Source organism: Watersipora subatra, chromosome 1, assembly GCF_963576615.1.
Source record: "Watersipora subatra chromosome 1, tzWatSuba1.1, whole genome shotgun sequence".
NCBI lineage: Eukaryota > Metazoa > Bryozoa > Gymnolaemata > Cheilostomatida > Watersiporidae > Watersipora > Watersipora subatra.
In genome coordinates, this window is record NC_088708.1 from 25,036,824 (window position 1) to 25,056,925 (window position 20,102).

The 20,102-nt window shown below is 36.7% G+C and overlaps 2 protein-coding genes across 2 annotated transcripts; one reads left to right on the top strand and one right to left on the bottom strand.

The window, feature by feature from the left end:
• The first annotated feature begins 232 nt into the window (after positions 1-232).
• On the top strand, positions 233-14,695 carry LOC137385612 (glucose-6-phosphate 1-dehydrogenase-like). Its single transcript, XM_068072110.1, has 14 exons — positions 233-344; positions 1,957-1,975; positions 2,532-2,679; positions 2,924-2,961; positions 3,912-4,020; positions 4,540-4,751; positions 6,168-6,334; positions 6,664-6,784; positions 8,202-8,295; positions 8,974-9,103; positions 10,497-10,586; positions 11,164-11,372; positions 11,844-12,016; positions 14,201-14,695. The coding sequence occupies exons 2-14, from the start codon at positions 1,968-1,970 to the stop codon at positions 14,292-14,294; spliced, it is 1,593 nt and encodes a 530-aa protein (XP_067928211.1). The 5' UTR covers positions 233-344; positions 1,957-1,967; the 3' UTR covers positions 14,295-14,695.
• A 310-nt stretch (positions 14,696-15,005) lies between these two features.
• On the bottom strand, positions 15,006-19,743 carry LOC137385611 (spalt-like protein sem-4). Its single transcript, XM_068072109.1, has 5 exons — positions 19,592-19,743; positions 18,519-18,670; positions 17,861-18,401; positions 17,317-17,545; positions 15,006-16,842 (listed from the first exon to the last, which is right to left on the bottom strand). Exons 3-5 carry the CDS (start codon positions 18,397-18,399, stop codon positions 15,544-15,546), a joined length of 2,067 nt encoding a protein of 688 aa, XP_067928210.1. The 5' UTR covers positions 18,400-18,401; positions 18,519-18,670; positions 19,592-19,743; the 3' UTR covers positions 15,006-15,543.
• Between the last annotated feature and the right edge of the window lie 359 nt (positions 19,744-20,102).

Here is a 20,102-nt window from a genome sequence, read left to right on the forward strand (position 1 = left end):
GCTCTATGCTTTCACGCGCAAGATCAATAGAAGCTTGTTCATACTTCCGTTCTAAGCTGTTGCAGTTTAGCCTTAAACTCTCAGTGTACTACACCATTGTTACCCAATCTATTTAGTCTTATCGACGTATACTCTACTTTCGAGTCCAATGAACAAACGATGTATATAATGTACGACAGCATAGAGCATGAATATTATACGCAGTGGTATCAAGGCTAAAAATTGGCAACGACTTGGTTAAGCGTGATTGATACTAACTTCCTTATCCTGCAGGCCCCTGAAACATTTCTTGCTACAAGCTCGTCAGATTTGTTTTGTGTATCGTTTTTGTGCAGCATACTATTGTAAGCCTATAACCATTTGAAACTTTTTTGAGATTTTTTCAAGGCTACGGTAAAGAATGAATATCTTCAATAAAATAGATCAAGCTTTTACACATTATGCCTAATTTAGATTTTCCGCTTGTTTTGTCATTTGCTTTACTTTTTAAGCTAAAGTGACTTGAGTTGGTTTGATTTGCTTTAGCATGGAAAAGGTTTTTATCTAAAAATGCATGATAATCCTTATTTATTCAGCTAGAAAAGCGCCCAACTCTTATCAGTTTTTGTCACTGATCATTTTTTGTGTTAGGCGTAATTACTGTTTATCTGTTTATTAGATGCTTGCTACAGAAACCTTTGAGAGTTTTAATTATGTCAATTTGTTTTTATTTGCTAAAAGTTCAGTAAAGCGTTATATAACTGCTTGCTTAGAATCACCAGTATTTTGATATATTGTTTTGTAGTCTAATTGTAAGCTATTAGTCTTTAACCTGCATTTGCACATGTTTGATGTTGTGTGTATAAATATAATTGTAAAATAACAGGTTTTTAAATTGCATAAAATTGTGCTTTGTAAGCAAGCTTTAATGCAGCAAGTTAGTCGGCCATTACTTAAAACAGATGCCTTTCGAGTATCAACTATTGATTATTCAAAATTAACCTTTTTTTTCACGTAATTATTCTAGCTTTAATTTGAGATTAGAAATGTTAGAGCGGAAAATTGCCAAATATTTTGATTCAATTATTTGGTAAGATGCTGAATAGTTCTTTACTACACAAGCGTTTTTAAGCATATGATTTAAAGTGCGTTGATTAATACAGTGTCTGTTTTAAGGATTAGATTCCTAACGCAAAAATCTTAAAGCTGAACCTTTAAATCGCTTGTAGGTGTCTCCCCGAAATGTCCAAGTAGTTTTTTTCAATTTTCTGCTGTATCAGTTTCTGCTTAAATTTTTTCTGATTTCATGGAAATACTTTAAAAAACTGAAGCTGGAAATACTGCTTACTAGAGGTTGTTATCACTAGTGGCCACTAGTCACTTGAATTAATGAAGCTCTTCATAAACAAAACATTGCTATGCTCGAAATGTTTTGCTAACTACTGATTTTTTATAAACTATTTAAATGCAATTACAATAATTTAGTTTTCAGTTATTTCTTCGCAATAAATATTTTCAGGATGCCGTTTGTTAATCTTAATAAAAGCATGCCGTCTGAATCCTGTCTACTGAAATGCTTGCTTAAGGCAATTCAAGCTGCATTTTTCTCAAAAAAATAATTAATGAGAGTTTATTGTGAATATTATAATAATTCCATCAATTTAACTTCTAGGGTAGAGTTGAACAGACTCTACATTTACGCGAAAGGTTCTCTTTCTAGAGGTTTTAATGATTTCATTGCAATGTATAATGGCAATATATCTAGAGTTAGCTAACATTTTTCTTGTGAGAGAACAAACCTTTCAATTGAGTAATTCATCATCAAGAAGTGCATAGTTATGTTTTGCTACCTCCACAAAATTCTTAGGATCCTTCAACCACTGCAGGTCTTTAGGATTAGCTATTTGCTAGAGAACTAGGTTTACACTAAGAGGCACTGTTGATTAAGTCATTTTTTGTTGTCGAATGATTTTTTAGTTAAACCCTTCATGATGAGGTAAGTACATATACAAATGTAGGTGCCCGTTAGTGCATGTAACCTAATTTTTAGGCTATTTCTAAGCAGCTAATGCGCTTGTCTCTACTAACCTGGCACTGTTCCAATATCCCTTCATCAAATATGGCAGCTGATTATTGTCCTAATTATTTCCCGTCTATTGAGTTCTTTTCCTTCTCTTATGCTAGTCATGAGTTTCTATTCATTTAGATTTGTATAGGGCCCACTGCAGTCTAGTCAGCTACCTTGCTTTCGTAACTCCCATGATTTCTACATTGGTATAACAAGTTTAAGATATTTGTCAAAAAAATCGTTTCTGTGTCACACTTCCTTCCAACTATCTGTTGTCTATCATCACTCCAAACTTGTTTGGGGTTCTGCACCAGCTGTTGAACCCGAATATGTCTATTTATTGTGATTATTATTTACATAACTTTATATAGTGTTCTCATAAACTGACACACCCGCTTCATCGCGATTGGCTCCTTCCTTATGCAATTACATTTCTAGTCAATTATTCATTCATGCATGTACCTGTCGGGTTGTCATGTTATAGTGAGGAGTCAAGTGTGACAGCCGGGGAAAGGATTCGAGCATTTGAAGAGATGGCGGCGGTGCAGAAAGGTGTGGCTATTTTACAACATGAGCTCCAGGAAGAACCAAAAGATGGTCATCCTCATATATTTGTGGTGCTTGGAGCTTCCGTGAGTCAACTATATTTGCATTAGCTTCTGTTGCCTTATCTACTTTGTCCGAGTTGTTACATTCATGAATCATCCATCATAGAAGTGAACAGAGATAAGTACAAGGATGTCAAAATGGGAATTGATGTGCTAGATATCAAAGGATAGAGGATATTTTGATGCACATTTGATGTTACAGAGGCAATAATTATCATCGCATTGATGTGATAGCAGGATGTGCCAGACATTTCCTTGTATTTTTCAGGGTGATTTGGCAAAGAAAAAAATTTACCCTACATTATGGTGAGTAGATTAATAACGTGTCTAGTGTTGGATAGCTTTAGAGTTTAAAAAAAATGTATGTTTTAAAAAGTGTGTGTGATTGGTTAACTTGTTGACAAGCTTTGTAAAATATTCTCATTGGTACTCTGGTTGCTTGTGTGTATAGAGTAAAAAATTTTTAACTAATGTGAAAATCTGGTGCATTACTTGTGCGTGTACATCTGCAAAGTGTATATACAGGTTTACTGTGTTAGCAATATACAGGTTTACTGTGTTAGCAATATACAGGTTTACTGTGTTAGCAATATACAGGTTTACTGTGTTAGCAATATACAGATGTACTGTGTTAGCAATATACAGGTTTACTGTGTTAGCAATATACAGGTTTACTGTGTTAGCAATATACAGGTGTACTGTGTTAGCAATATACAGCACAGGATCACTGGGTTAGCAATATACAAGTTTACTACAGATTCTGGTCATAAGTGCCACACAGGGTACAACGATTTTCACCAACAAGATTGAACAACATTTTGTCAATGTAATCATTCGTAGTCATTCAACTAATAAAAACAATGGATACATTTAAAAAATTTTATGTTTTGATCAAGATCACATACTTTTATTGAGTGAAAGCAAGTTTCACATTGGCCGATTCAGTTTATTTAAGAAACTGGCAAACCCTCAGATAGTCACAAACAGGTAAACCTTTGGTAATCACAAACAGGTAAACCTTAGGTAATCACAAACAGGTAAACCTTAGGTAATCACAAACAGGTAAACCTTAGGTAATCACAGACAGGTAAACTTTGGGCAATCACAAACAGGTAAACTTTAGGTAAACACAAACAGGTAAACCTTAGGTAATCACGAACAGGTAAACCTTAGGTAATCACAAACAGGTAATCACAAACAGGTTAACCTTAGGTAATGTTTGGCTTTTATTTTCAAATTTGTGTTTCAACTTTCAGGAGACTCTATATAGACGGGCTGCTGCCAGAGAATACCCAGTTCGTTGGTTATGCCAGATCTAAACTGACTGTAGAAGACCTAAAATCCAAGTGTTCTCCATACCTCAAGGTACTGTATTCTTTGGTTGAATGGATTCCATGATTTGATTGGCTATAAACTTTACAGATATATACGATTCTATGATTTGATTGGCTATAAACTTCACAGATATATACGATTCCATGATTTGATTGGCTATAAACTTTACAGATATATACGATTCCATGATTTGATTGGCTATAAACTTTACAGATATATACGATTCCATGATTTGATTGGCTATAAACTTTACAGATATATACGATTGTTAAGGATGAACTTACATACAATTTTAGTAGATTTTATCAGCAATGATTTTTAGAAAAATTTTCTGATATTATTGTCCACATATTTTTCTTCTGAGCATTTTAACTGCCATCAAGCTTTGTTGATTTTAATATATTCACATGTTGGCAGTCAAATCACCTCAATCATTAAAACAATTGCAAATGATATAAAAATATCGATACCTTCTGATAGAATCTACTAAAATTATTTGCGAGTTTACTGGCAACCAATCGAATAGCTGGTTGTATGTTTTATGCTCAGGTCGCGGAATCAGAGAAAAATAAGGTAAAAAGCTTCTGGGAGGTCAACTCATATGTTGCGGGCTCGTATGACAAGGATGTAGACTTTAAAAATTTAGACTCCCACTTACTAAAGCTCGCGAGTAATGCGAACCGGTTGTTTTACCTCGCTCTGCCACCCTCCGTCTATCACACAGTCACTGCTCAAATTAAGGCATGCTGCATGACCAAATCGTAAGTCTGAGATATGTAACAGTAACCATACCATATGAGATCAGTCATGAGAGCAGTAATTTCTGACTAAAGTAATCACATCAGATTCAATGAGATCCATTTCAGGTTATAGTAGTACTTCATCTCTTGAATCCTAGCACGTTGATCATCCTGTCAGGAGGTCAGTATGAGTAGGTGGTGTCAGATATAATTTAAAGGTCAACTGACCGCACAATTCTTTACTACATTGACAGCAACAGATAACATGACAGGTCAAAGTTTTATTGATACTTTTGTGTAGTTTCAACCAACTGCCAGTTTTTATCAACATTTGTAAGTCGTGAAAATAGGCAGGATTTGCAATCTTTGTAAAATATCGACTTGGAACAGTTGCGACGCTATATAGTTATAATAAAGTCGCTTGTTTTTTTATTAGACTATTTTATTCATGAAAACAGGTAATTTTCGAGAATACATGCGGCTAATTTTTGTGGGCAATTTTTTAAATTTCTAATTTGTGTAAAGGAAGAATTTCTTGCTAGTGCTCTCGATGAGATGTTCGCATAAGCTGATTGGTGTAATTCTAATACCATCGCTCAAAAATTAATGCGAAATGTATCAATACCATGCATATTTTTTTCTGTGTCTGCGCAATCTGTTTCGACCTTGCTTAGTAATTATCTGTCATGTTGGGTACCCATAACAACGTAAGATGGCGACTAGATGGGGAAATACTTAAAAATGGCAGCCAGCAGAAGTTCTTTTGTCTTGCGTCCAGCCATTGACTAATTGTCGACGTTGTCATCGTAATTCAAAAGTATGTGTTTTTGCTCAAAAGATGACCACCTTATTTCTCAGCTTGGAGTTTGCATCGTGAGTGTATTCATTTCCACCACGGATTTTTGTTCTTCTAACATAAAAATCATTTCTGAAAAACAAAATACATGTATTATGATTATAATATAATGGATATGATTTTAAAATGTTGTCAGTTAACCTTTCAAATACGGCTATCACTTAAACAAATCAGTCTCATTTATCAGTCTCACAGCTGATAATGAATAGTAAGTGTGGTCATATATTCCTTCATTTACAATCCTGACTCATTATAAAGATGTAATTTGCTAGGGAGCTTTTTGTAATGAGTCATATGTGTGTGAAAACCCGATTAACTTAGTCCATATGTGTGACAAATGTTCATTTAATGCTTGTGCCCTATGAAGACAATAATATTTCAACTGGTTTGTGGTACATTCGGTCGCTTGATATATTTGTGATGCTAAGACATGGAGAGCAAGAGACCAGAGTGTTTTAGTAAAATTGGTACAGAATTAGTCGATGTGGCTGCAGAGCAACTAAGCTGCATCAACTACACCCTACACAGTAGCTCAGGTTTAGTCATTGTAAGTTTGTGTCAGTCCTTGAGATTGCTTGCAGAGGAGCTTGGACTCGCGTTATCGTTGAAAAACCTTTTGGCAAAGATCTGGCGTCTTCTGAACTGCTCTCTAAACACTTGTCCAAATTGTTCCAAGAAGAGCAACTGTATCGCATAGATCATTACCTTGGCAAGGAGATGGTGCAGAACCTCATCTGTTTGAGATTTGGTAAGATGTGAACGATTGGTCTAATGATTTTATGCTGTAAACAGTATTCATAAATTAGCTACCCTAATATATCTATGAATCTGTATACCTCTATGCTTGAAAAGCTCCTTATGGAAAAAGGACTACAATAATAGAATGCAACCCTTGTCCAAAAAGTTTTTTATGACCTTGGTTCACTATAGTCAGACCCTTTCTATGGAAGCCCTCATAATGGAAGGATATTGTTGCCTGAGGCATTTTCATTAAGCTCTAGGAAGTTGGGGTTACAAGAACTTGATGGAGCCGTGGTCATGTGATCTACAGTTATATTATGATATGCTTTGTTTTAGGTAATCGGATATTTGGTCCTGTATGGAACAGAGATAATATCGCTGCTGTTGTCATCACCTTTAAAGAGCCATTTGGAACTCAAGGACGGGGTGGTTATTTTGACGAGTTTGGTATTATCAGGTAACACTGTAAAGAGTTTTGATAGGCTAATCGCATTTTTAATTTTCCATTTGTGCAACCCTTCTGTAGGTTCATATGGTGGTGCAACCCTTCTGTACGTTCATATGGTGGTGCAACCCTTCTGTTGCTTCAGATAAAAACTGTAAAATCTTACATGAAGCAAAGTAAAGTTTTTCCACACTGTTTGCATCAATCAGTAGCAACAAAAGTCATGTCTCCACAGCTATTTGATGCCGTGTTCCGGGAATTAGTATGAGAAAGGGACATTTGTTATATTATACCTTTATGGCAGCGCTTACTCATAGGTTGAAGCCAAATATTATCATATGGTGGTATCTCTAAAATAAAGGCTGTGTCATGTGACTGTCACATGACTATGCTCATGCATGCTCTTATCTTTTAACAGCATTCTAAAACATTGTCTTACCTTTTGGCTGGATGTAACTGGAGTTATCTTCTATCCTTTTTCATTTCCTTGTGTTGAAGTGTTCAGTTCCTTGTGTATTTCCTAGGACTTGTGAAAATGTCCTATCAGATTTCCATAGATCATCAGCTTTAGTAATGTTTGAGTCGTAATTCAACACTCATAATAGCAATTTCGTTTATTTAAATATCTTGAAATGCTGCAAATGGCTTTGCATTGCCACTCATGCTCGTTGTTGAGCTTAATTTCTAAAAATTACTTATTTTCACACACATTTATTCTCAACTAGCGTAGTTTGAAATTTTATTAATTATGTCAAAGTTATGTTTTTTTCTCTTATTCCCAATTGTATCAGTCTCCATAGTGGACTCAGGCACTGGTTTAAATGGTTTCCTTAACTTAATATTTTTATTTCCGTCAGTTTGTCAATGTTTGTTCTCATAGCGCCATATAGATATAGCTGTTTGGCTTATGAAGATGTCAAATAACTGTCTCAATATTTGAAGCCAAATTTCTAGGTGCCAAGCTTAGCATTGCAGTAGAAGAGTTGACAGGCACGAGTGGTACCTCCTCTGGTATATGACACGATCATTTTCTTTGATTCACCCAATTAGCTGATAAATGGAGTTGATTTGTTTTTATTTGTTTGATTTCATTAGAGTACAGCTTTAAACATCACTCATGGTGGGCAATTGATTGTGAAATCAATACTGCTGGTATTTATATTTAAATAATTAATAGCACGAGTTTCTACCGGTGTCACTGACCTTGAAGTTACAGCTCATTTATTTCGGTAAAGGTCACCTTCATGGCCAGTGAAATTGCATGAACAAACCACTTTCACCTTGAAGTTCGTGTAATCAAGATTTATTAATGTTTTGAAGTGGTTCATCGTTAAAACAAATTGTTGATTCCTACTTTGGTGTTTAACATAATGTCATAAATTGTGGATTCTCGTAATCTCTCTATGCTTCTGATTCTATTTGTAAACAGGGATGTGATGCAAAACCACCTTCTTCAGATATTATGTCTGACAGCAATGGAAAGGCCTGTGACAATGAGTGCTGAGGATATTAGAGATGAAAAAGTATGTCTTTCGCCGGCTTCCTCACTTCCTCACTTTGGTTTTTTAAATTCGATGCTTTGAAGAAGTGCTTCCTTTTGTTCGCTTGTTGCGCCTTATAATCCTTATGTGTCGACAACAACAGGAAATGATATGTTAAATTATGCTGCACCTTATAATCCTTATGTGTTGACAACAACAGGAAATGACATGTTAAATTATGCTGCACCTTATAATCCTTATGTGTTGACAACAACAGGAAATGACATGTTAAATTATGCTGCACCTTATAATCCAGTTCATGCCTGGAAAATAGGGTATGTAAACAGATTTTTCGACTTCTGCAACTTCTCTTTCTGTTTTTTACCGATTGATAAAATAGTACAAACGTACCAATAAAATATATTACATAATGTGATTTCCCCTCACACAGAAGTTGTTTCCCCTTACACAAAAATTGATTTTACTAACTGAGATTTTTGACATGCTAAAGTATAACCCTTCCCCAACTTTTGCTGTTAACATTTAGAATAAAAAAGGGAGCACTATATTTTGGTGATTACGATGTCTTTTTTACAGTCAATCACAATTACTGAGTACATAGTTTGTCACATTTGGTATAGAATTGCATGTCGCCGCTTTCATATATCCTGTTCGTTCAATATTAGACGCTCACATAATAGGGAGATCTCTGCTTTTTAGGTGAAAGTTTTAAAGGCAACAAAGACTCTCACATTGGATGATGTAGTACTCGGGCAGTATGTAGGCGACCCTGATGGTAAGACCGAAGATTCAAAACTGGGCTATCGGGATGATAAGACTGTTCCAAAAGGTAACAATTTTACCATACAGCTTGTGATTTTCGACATATACATGTATGTCTATTAGATGGTAATGTGATAGAAATGGTAGTTTCAAATCTTTGTCCAATGGTATTATAGTATCCCATCACCCAACCAATCAAATTACAACTACACTATTATAGCTTACTGTGCCTTGAAGTTAGGAGCTTGGTTAGCTTTGGAGTTGTTTATTCTTCATATCAACTTGATAGTTGTGACCTGAACATCCATATAATTGCTCTATGACTCCACAGCTGATCAAGAACGAACTTTGTGGAATGATGATGAAAGATAATTCTGTACATATTTAAAAATTTTAGCACATCATAAGCATTTGAAATACAGTGGAACCTACTTGAGCACTTCGGTTCTCAACCAATTCGGTTTTCGACCAAAAAAAATGAGATTGGTTAATTTCAGATCTCGAACATAAATTCGGTTCTCGACCAAACCGGAGCATGTTCATTAAAATTAAATGTTCGGAACAGTTCCGGCAACAGCATGGAAACATTCGTTAACAAAGGGAGAAGCAAGTTACGCTTCATTAATTCTTTACAAAAAGGAAAGAACCATCTGGGACGACGTCTCTCTACCGAAGAGATTCGCTAGAGAGACAACTCCTTCAGTCGAGTTACCCTAAATTGTTTTGAAAGAGGATTCTCTTTCAAAGTTGTGAAGTAAACGTGCCATTGCTGTTTATATTTTCTTTTTCACACGATTTTTGATATAACTGATCTGTTGTATTTTTCGCTGTTTTGTTATCAATTTCTGCAATTTTCGGTATTGTATCTTAATGTATCAAGCAAAACATATGAAATGTTTACTTTTTGTTTTCTGTTTTCATCATCATAGATAGAAAATCTTTTGTTAAAATTAAACACGATCTATATCTACCCGTTTTTATTTATAGTATGTAGTATACAGTACAGTTTATGGTGTAAAATGTTAAAAAAATATTTCACCGAAGTTTTTATCTCGGCTTGGAACGGATTAAAATTTACATACATTTATTCTAATGGGAATAATTGCTTCGGATCTCGAACAACTCGGTTATCAAACAACCTTCTGGAACGATTTATGTTTGAGAACCGAGGTTCCATTGTAGATAAAAGCATTGCATTAAGTTGTGATATAAAATATATCATATATTTACATTCAGTTGATTTTGATCGAAATATTCTTTTTCTATTCAATTAATATGAATATATAGTATTTACAATTATTCTAAATATATAATGTATACAATTAATATAAATACATAGTAAGTGTATATACAATTAATATAAATATTTAGTATACACAATTTATGTAAATGTATAGTATATGCATTTAATCGGAAACAAATTTAGTCGTCTGCAAGTAGAGCCACTACCTTGTTTGCAGGCTCCAAGACTGCCACCTACGCCTTAGGGTGCCTCAGCATTTGCAATGAGAGATGGGATGGAGTTCCATTCATTCTCAAGTGTGGAAAAGGTGAGGCGATACATTCGTAGAGCTGTTCACTATTCCTATCTCTTCTAATGCTACCCTATTCCCTGTCACTTATTTTGATTTGTTGGTTCTTTTGGTGGTATCTAGTTAGCGGTGTCGTAGTACTAATGGATTAACTGTGTTGTCGATGAGGATTGGACCAGTCGCTAGCTAGTCGTGATTACGTCGCCTGACTTGTGGTCACATAAGTACAGCCTTTTTAGATAATTTTCATGCCTATGCTAGTTTCTGTATGTTTATGCATGTCATTGACTGATCCATCACTTATGTAGTTGTACAAGCCAAACATTTTTATATATACATGACGATTGCACAAGTATGAAACAAGTTGTAGCCTAAATCCATTTTAGTGGAGTCCGTTGTATTTATTCTGTAACTGTCTCTATACCTAGCATATTTGAGATCTCTTTGTAGGTTGAGCTGCTCAAAATTGCATTATTGCATATATATAAAAAATATATAAACATATATACATGTATATTGTTCTCTTGGATTTTGGCTCATTACTTATTCTATTCTCAATGGTATATATATTGTTATATATATATAATTCTCAAAGCCACTAATGAACGAAAAGCAGAGGTGCGCATACAGTTCAGGGATGTGCCAGGCAGCCTGTTTCCGGAGGACCAACTCAAGAGAAACGAGCTAGTGATGAGGGTGCAGCCAGGAGAAGCAGTTTACTGTAAAATGATGACTAAGATGCCCGGAATGGCTATTGGTGCCGAGGAGACTGAACTCGATCTTACCTACAACCACAGATATGAGGTGAGTCTTATAACTTATAATCTTATTGCTGTATAATTCTGACTTTTGAAAGGAAATAGTCTTCCTCACGCATCAACCAGGAGTTATTTGTACAAAGCTGACACTTGCGCGGAGCTGTCACATGCGCGTAGCTGTCACACGCGCGGAGCTGTCATTCGTGCGGAGCTGTCACTCGCGCGGAGCTGTCACTCGCGCGGAGCTGGTACTCGAACGAAGCTGCCATTTGTGCGGAGCTGCCATTTGCGCGAAGCTGTCACTTGCACGTAGCTGTGATTTATGCGCAGCAGCCGTTTGCGCGGAGCTGTCGCTTGCGCAGAGCTATCATTTGCGCGGAGCTATCATTTGCACCGAGCTGTCACTTGTGCGAAGTTGGCATTTGCCCAGCGTTGTCACTCGCGCGGAGCTGTTGCTTGCACAGAGCTATTTTTAATGTAAAGACAATTCCCAATTTGTCAGCATAATTTATTCCAGGGAATCAAAATGCCCGACGCCTATGAGAGACTCATCCTCGATGTGTTCATGGGAAGTCAAATGCACTTTGTGAGAACTGATGAATTGAGAGAAGCCTGGAGGATTTTCACTCCATTGCTGCATACCATAGAGAGTGAAGGAGGTCCCTCTCCAATACCCTATGTATATGGGAGGTTTGTTGCCTTGCATTCATACCTCTCCTTTTGTGTGTCAATCATCTCACAATAGATCAACATTGTCAACCATTTAGGAATTATCTTGATTATACAGTGAAACTCGGATTACTCGCCTTCGGATAACTCGAAAACACGGTTAACTCAACGTATTTGTTTGGTCCGTTCCCACGCAATGATAAATGGCTTTAGATAACTCGACCGAAACTCTGTTAACTCTAACAGTTTTTTGCCAAACGGCTACCGAGACGGTTGTTACTATCGCTTTAGAATATCACTTTATTCCAAGCCATAGAGACAAACCTTGACTTTTAGTAGTTCTTAGGCCTCGTTATTACCAACATCGGCAAAATATTTTCATTAACGACTTTTCTAAAGGTTTGCAACAATCAAATTTTACCAAACATCCACTTAGCGATGGCCCTCCGAAAGCAAGAAAAGCGAGGTAAAATTCGGGTCAATTTAAAGTAAAATCGGCAAAATTGATAATGGGTTTTTAATAGTAAAGCAGTTTTGCAATAACTGACTTACTGCAAAATTGATCTTGGTTAAAACGCTCGGTAGAAAAATACGTATGTATTTTTTTCTGAGTGTTTTAACCGCGATCAAGTTTTGCCAATTTTAATCTGAGAACGTCCTGGCAGTCACATCACTTAAAACAACAAACAAATCTCAAGTGATAGAAAAATATCTATACTTTCTGATTAAAAATATTTAAAACTTCAAACGAGAGACCCTTTAACTTGCAACAAGCAATCTATGCTTTTGATTTATACAGTCAAACATGGATAACTAGAACTTCACGGGACCGAGCGAAAGTGTTCGAATTATCAGAGCGTTCAAGTTATCAGAGCACTGTCACAAGTCCATGTATTTATTTATTTATTAGTAGATACATGTACATATAGAAACTATAATATAAATCAAAAGCATAAATGACTTGTTTCAAATTAAATGCTTCTAATGTAAAGTTTAAAACTTTTTTATCAAAAAGTATAGATATTTTTCTATCACTTGAGATTAGTTTGTTGTTTGAGGTGATGTTATTGCCAGGACGTTTTTTAGATTAAAATTGGCAAAACTTGATCGTTGTTGAAATGCTTAGAAGAAAAGACATCTTTTTCTTTTGAGCGTTTTAACCAAGATCAATTTTGCCGATTTCTCTTGAAGTTTATGCGAAGGTCACCTCACTTTTCCATGCTTCCAAAAGGCGATCGCTAAGCGGATGTTTGGTAAAAATCAAAATTCACCAAACCTTTAGAAAATTCGTTGACAAAAATATTTTGCTGACGGTGGTAATAACGACGCCTATGATTTACGAAAAGTTGAGGTTTACCTCTATGACTTGGAATAAAGTGATTTTCTAAAGCGATAACAACCGTCTCGGTAGCCGTTGGGCAAAAAACTGTTCGAGTTAACAGAGTTGAGGTCGAGTTATCTATATCAATTTATTATCACGTGGGAACGGACCAAAAAAACCGTTTGAGTTAACCATGTGTTCGAGCTATCCGTGGGCGAGTTATCCATGTTTGACTGTATATAGTTTGTATATGTACATGTATCTACTGATAAATACGTGCACTTATGACTGTCCTGATAACTTGAACGCTCTAATAACTCGAACACTTTTGCTCAGTCCCTTGAAGTTTGAGTTATCCGAGTTTCACTGTAATTGTTCACTGGATAGTAATTTGTAGTTTTTTCCCCTAATTTAATCTTAACCTTAGCCTTCTTTTGTATTCCACCTTCAGCACTAAATTTTACTGAATAGGTTTATTTGAATAGCATTTTATCGATTTTAGTTATATTCTGTAGGGTTTGAGCAACTCAATAGATATCTGGTTGTAGCGCATAAGGATTGACCGGTTCCTCGGTCAAACATTGCAGGTGCAAACATGCAATTCTATCAAAGCATAAATTAAATTGTTGTAGTCTAAAATTATTTACATGAATATCTGACTAGAAACATTGACAGGTTGACCACATTCAGCTTTCATGAGTTAAGTTTATATCTCGTTGTTAAAACTGTCATCTACAACTTCAAACATATAAGAGTAAAGCTGGTTGAATTGTTGCTATTCATATCAAAACTTTGTCATTGCTAGTCCATTGTTAGCACTGAGATGGTGCTCTCTATATTATAAATTCTCTATAAATTTCATGTGTAATTTCGGCTTCTTGTAGTCGTGGTGTAAAGGAGGCTGATGAACTGGCAAAAAAGAGAGGGCTTGCCTATTCCGGTACTTATCAATGGAGGCCTTCTAAGAACAAACTATAAAGGCGACTTATATTCGGGCAAGAGAAAACTACTCTGAAAAGTGTTTAACGATAATCCTAAGGTTGTTGCTCAATATAGACATGTCAAAGCTATTTCTGTATCTAATCTGATTACCTACTCCAATGTCTTTTTCTTTACAGGCGTTTTACGGCATTTATTGTCATCTGTTGATCACATTTCAATATGGATTCTCTAACAAGACTTTACCGTTGCATTTAGTTATCTTTTAGCAAAAAAGCATTATTTTGTGCGCACACCATTCAGATGTGTATTAGCATTGCTATGTTGTTTTGTATGTTTCTTGCTGATATGCATGTTAAAAGTGCTGTGCAATAATACAAAGTAGATCGCTACATGCATAACCTAATGACTTAGCAATATACATGGAGTTATCATATCTATCTGTCAAGTGTGGTTGAAAGCTCTGCATTTCTTTCTCTGTAATTATTCTGATAATTCTATTGATCATTGACAGTTTGATGTGTTCTGCAATGCATGGCAGGTAAAAAATGCCAGTTGACATATTAGTCAAGTCTTTGCCAATAGTATCTATTGCCGACTCACCAAATGCATTACTTCAACTCACATCTTAGATAATAAAATAATACTCACAATAAAAGTATAAGGCATCATAATACATTAAATACTGATTGAACAGCAATCATTAATTGTACATGTATATACAATGGTTATATAGAGTAATAGCAAATATTTCTCTCTCAGCATTATATGTATTTGGAAGAGGTCCTTATAATTGTGTGATAGCAAAATATATGTTGGGTCTTGTTGAAGAATAATTTTTGCTAATATAACTATAGTTTGTAGCACGTCCCGACAGACTAATATACTATTTGCACCATCCCTTGGAAAAATAACCAACAATTTTAAAATTAATTTGAGTAAGGTGATTTTAAACAACTAGTAAATCCTTTGGCGCAATGAATAATCAAGTTGAATAAATGCACAATTGTGGCGTGAAGGCACAAGGACAAAATGTAATACTAAGCGGTGTAGATTTTCCATGATTCTATATAAAAATATTAATTTTAATTGCACCAAAACTGATCTGGAGTGACCAGCTGTTGTACTGGCATTTTAGTAGGGTTACTAATCTCCAGTAAAAAGGTTATGACCTTTTCTATGACAATTGGAATGAATATACAGCAGTTGTAGTTGATAGTTGACTAGTTGATGGCATGTTGTGCACATTGTATAAAGTTGCATAATACTGAGATGAAGCAAAAGCTTACTAGACTAGATGCTTGTTTGCATATGAGTCAAACCTGGCAGCAGCATTAACCGCTGCCAGAGCACCGCTTGGAATTGAAGATAATGGTGTAGATTCTGGAAAGGCAGGCGCTGTGATAGCCTGTGGCCAAGCTTCATGGGTCACTGGTAGTGATGGAAATTCATTAAATGTTATTTTTTCAGGCTGTTTTATAGGTTTCTCTTGTAGCTGCTGAGATCTCAAATGGTCGTTTGGTGATGATGAGTCAACCGTTTCAAATGTTGAATCGTCAGCATCAGGCAATGACCTTGACTCGTCTGATGATATCTGCAATGGTAGTGCAGCTGTATCTGTGGTCTGTCGAATGTCAGCTAAGGAGGAGAGAGTATCTTGGATAACCTTTTCACTTATGCTTTCTGCGAGATCATGATTATCAGATTTCGTAGTGACCTTATGTTCGCCCTTGGGTGACTTGAGCACACTGCAGTCAAGTTCATGGCTGGCAACCTTAGAACTTATCTCCACACGGTCGGTCATGTGATGCACCTCTTTGAGGTGATTAGTCACTCCTCGACGATACTTGAAAAACCTATTGCACACCAAACAGGAGAACTGCTTAATTTCACTATGAGATCTCATATGATCAGCCATCTTCTCTTTCGTTGGAAACTGACGGCCACACACATTGCATGGAGGTTGAGACTTTCTAGACAATGATGTTGGAGAGTGCCTGCTTACAGCAGGAAGTGACGGCTCAATCTTACACGGTTGAAAGCTTGGGAAGTATGGCTGATTAACATTATCCATGCCCAGAGGTTCCTTATCAACATTGTCTAGGCACAGAGGTTCTTTGGAAGGAAATTCTATAACAATGCCATCAGGTTTTTCAATCAAGTTATCATCATCCATGGCATCTTCATGATTATCAAACGATTCTTCGGCGTTTTCCGACTCACAAGCTTCTGAATCGAGCTCAGCCAGAGGCGAGCTGTGAACCAACTTATGTGGTGTGCCCTTCCTGTTTCGCTTAGAAGGTGGAGGAATTAGTTCGATTTCATCATATGGCTTTTGGTCTATGAGTGAGATGTCTGCGGATGAGAGAGTTGAAGGCCGACACTGTAAGAGCGGAGGAGGAAGTCGTGAAGCTGTGCCTGGTGGCGGCTTGAATAGCCATGCTGAGCCACCATTTGTCTCCATGTCTGACTCAGCTTTTATGTTTGGAGTAGGTGTACAGCTATCTCTTGGTTCAATTTTAATATTAGACTGGCTGCAGATTCTACGATATTGAGTGCACACATGCTCCAGCTGCTTGAGGTCTTCCTAAGAATGCAAAATATTCAACTGAATGATTGCCACTGATTAATGTGACAATCATGAAATCAAGTGGTCTCATGTCTTGCCTGCTCAGAGTTTACCATAATAGCAGACTCTGAATAGAAAAACACAGCTACTGATTGTTCAATAGCTGTATTTGCCATGTATAACAACAGATGCTCGAGTCTCATAACTGCCACACAGATTTTGTCAAAAAAAGTTTCCTCACCACTGTGGCACCCATTAGGCTTGCAACTTTCGGTTACAAAGGATAATTTTGTTCTTTATTATGGAAACTTGGTGTTTCACAACGCTTTAATAAAAAATCGAGACTTCTAGCAAAACAATAAAACCCAAGCAGTGTACATAATATACTTGACACGTGAAAATCTTTTTTAAATTCGGAGTTGTTTTTTCCCATATTTCATGAAAAGATAACCCTGAAATAAACAAATGACCATAAAAATTGTGAATACATACATGGTCAATCAGTACCAATCTTTGAAGATTTTCTTCAATCTTTTCAACACCATGCATAACTATAAGATGTTCTCTACAAGCTTTTCGGGACTTGTACGTTCTCATACAGCGAGAGCAAGTGAAAGGTCGAACAGGTGAGTGGCATATAAGATGCTCCATACAGTGGGATTTAGAGCCCGCTATCTTGTCACACAATAAACATTGATATCTTGTCATCCGCTCCTTAGCTCTAAAAGATGGTGAACACTACTAGAAAATGCAACCCCATACTGTATATCTATGATGATCGCATGAGCTAAACCATTTGGCAAACCTAGTCCTATGACTTTTAATTTATTTTTTGCTAAGCCTATCAAATCAGCAAATACTGGTTGACATATCAAACACCGGTTCTGTTACAACAGGAAATATGTAATTTTGTAGAAAGAATATGGCATACACTGCTCATATAGACATCATTGCTGAAGGCTAACAAACAGGATGGCCCGTTACATTCCTAAAATAAACTTTCATGGTTTCACCACCTTGTTCAGCATGCACTTACTTCCTTGCCATCGGCAGAACCCCTGTGGAACTAGGAGACTTTGGTGACGGAAGCGAAATAATATCTGCAGAAGTGTCAGATTTGTCGATAACCGTACAATCACTAGAAAATGGAGGCCGGGCCAACAAGCTCGGAGGTGGAGGCGCACTTTGTGTGGCACTTTCCTGGCATGCCAGAGGAAAGTTTACATGATCTTCTACACTGGCAGGTGAAGAAATGAGAGACTTTTTATCGTGTCCGTTATAATACTGGCTTTGATTGGTGCTGTTATCTCCCCTGTTCATATTTTGCACCAGGTCAATATAGTAGTCCTTCATGGCTGCTCGAATAGCGAGAGAGCGTATAATCATGTCAATGTCAGCGAGACAGCAAGTGCATATCCCTTCAGAGCTATCAAGGACTGACTCGTCTAGCTCCAAGGCGGAAGATAACTTTGAAAGAAGTTTTCCAGGTTTGATTTGGCAGGTCCTCACATCAGAGCGAGGACAGAAGTTGCATGCTGCCATAGACCAGATAAGCTTAACAGTGGCAGGAGGCATCTCTGAAATAGGCAAACAGTCACTTCTCAATATCTCTACTATTTCAATATTAATAAAATATTACTGGAAAAAAAACAATTTTAAAATCGGAAACAATGTTATATTTAGTGCATACTAACCTGAAATGATAATATTATGCACGTGAGCCTTATAGATGCAAGATTATTCATGTATACTGTCAAAAATGAAACTTCTGTGTATCATCAGCATTTTGTGATATATATTAGAAGGAGAATCATGTCTGAGAACGTGGTTGGCCACAGTCTCTGTTCTACAATTGTCAATACAAATACCAGTATAAGAATTTCAAAAGAAGCAGAAAAAGAAAATCAGGCATCACTGCTCAATCAACTCTACTCCTTGCAGAATGTTATCTATTTGTTTGTTGGATATATGCCACACACAAAAAACTGACATATTTACAATAACTAAAATCTAGTTTTATCCTGCATCATATCTGTATGCCCAAGGCATTAAAGTAAACTGTGGTCTAGTCAGAATCTATGGACTAGGCAATCACAATGCGAGCGAGCCAAAGTCACAGTAGACTTAAGCTGACCTATTGTCCTTTAAAGTCATGTTAGACTTGCTGAATTAAACTAGCTAACCACATCAATGTTACATGCAATCTAATAACAACACTGTGCGCGCAATGTGCATTAAAACCTTCTAGATCCAATATATTTAATAATTTTTAACCTCCTACAATTGTTTATGTACTTGGGCTGTACTTTTAGAGTGTCAGTTGTGACAGAAGCAGAACATGTCACTTGCTAAACTACATAAAACAGTAAACAATAAGCTGTTGTTATCTGCATGGAGTGACTGCAAGATTTAAAGTCAAGATAACTGAGGTACATTCGTTTAACTCGTTTGAATGTGAAAAAAGAGTTGAAAAGGTCAATTAGAAATTGAAGAGCTTGTGCTCATTTGGTCCGTAGACGCTGTTTGTAAAGCTCTACATGAGCATCTCGAGCCATGGCGAACGTTTATCATTCAAACAATGAATAGGAGTTGTCTAACTCATTAAAACGGAAAACCCATTTCACGTGACAGCAAACGGCTCAGTCTTCAGCAACACTGCAACCTTTAATCTCATTTTAAGCAGTAGTTTAGCACTCCATCAATATATTAGGTTGATTACCAATGAGGACTTACAACAGCTGATACGTAAGGAGATTATAACACGTACCTTCTGCAGCAACGGCACACTACTTTAGCGAAGAGCGATTGAACTGCTCACCAACATCACCCTCAGCCGCCTCTCGTCTTTCTCGACGTCACATTCTAGGTCGGCGATTGTTAGTTGGCAAAAGTCAACAAGAGGTCATTCCTGTGGCTACGTTATTGGCATGCCAAGCGATTTAGCGCAGTATTTTTGTGACCCGCATCGCAATCACGGCTGGAGTGGTTATCAACCCGAATGATTGGTGCCTCGATTGCATCAGAAGCTTTCGGAGTTCGGAGTCCCGCACACGAAAGGCTTGTGCACAGAGCGTTACTAGCGCATGCAATGCTAGGGCTCCCAGCTATGCCACGCATAACCTCTGTAATGATATCCACAACGGCCCATTGCCATATCATCAAGAGCTTGTCATCTTGACAGCCATGAAACTTTATAATGTATAGTCATTTTGGCTACAAAGGATGCATGGCACATTTCTTCCATGATGCAAACATTTATGTTATGCCATTGAAGTTAT

Coding starts and splice junctions, on each gene's coding strand:
- LOC137385612 (XM_068072110.1), top strand. Junction 2,962..3,911: donor AAAATTTACCCTACATTATG/GTGAGTAGATTA, acceptor TTCAACTTTCAG/GAGACTCTATATAGACGGGC. Junction 10,587..11,163: donor CATTCTCAAGTGTGGAAAAG/GTGAGGCGATAC, acceptor TAATTCTCAAAG/CCACTAATGAACGAAAAGCA.
- LOC137385611 (XM_068072109.1), bottom strand. CDS start 18,399: ATGCCTCCTGCCACTGTTAAGCTTATCTGGTCTATGGCAGCATGCAAC. Junction 17,546..17,860: donor GTTCTGCCGATGGCAAGGAA/GTAAGTGCATGC, acceptor ACCATCTTTTAG/AGCTAAGGAGCGGATGACAA. Junction 16,843..17,316: donor GATTGGTACTGATTGACCAT/GTATGTATTCAC, acceptor TTGCATTCTTAG/GAAGACCTCAAGCAGCTGGA.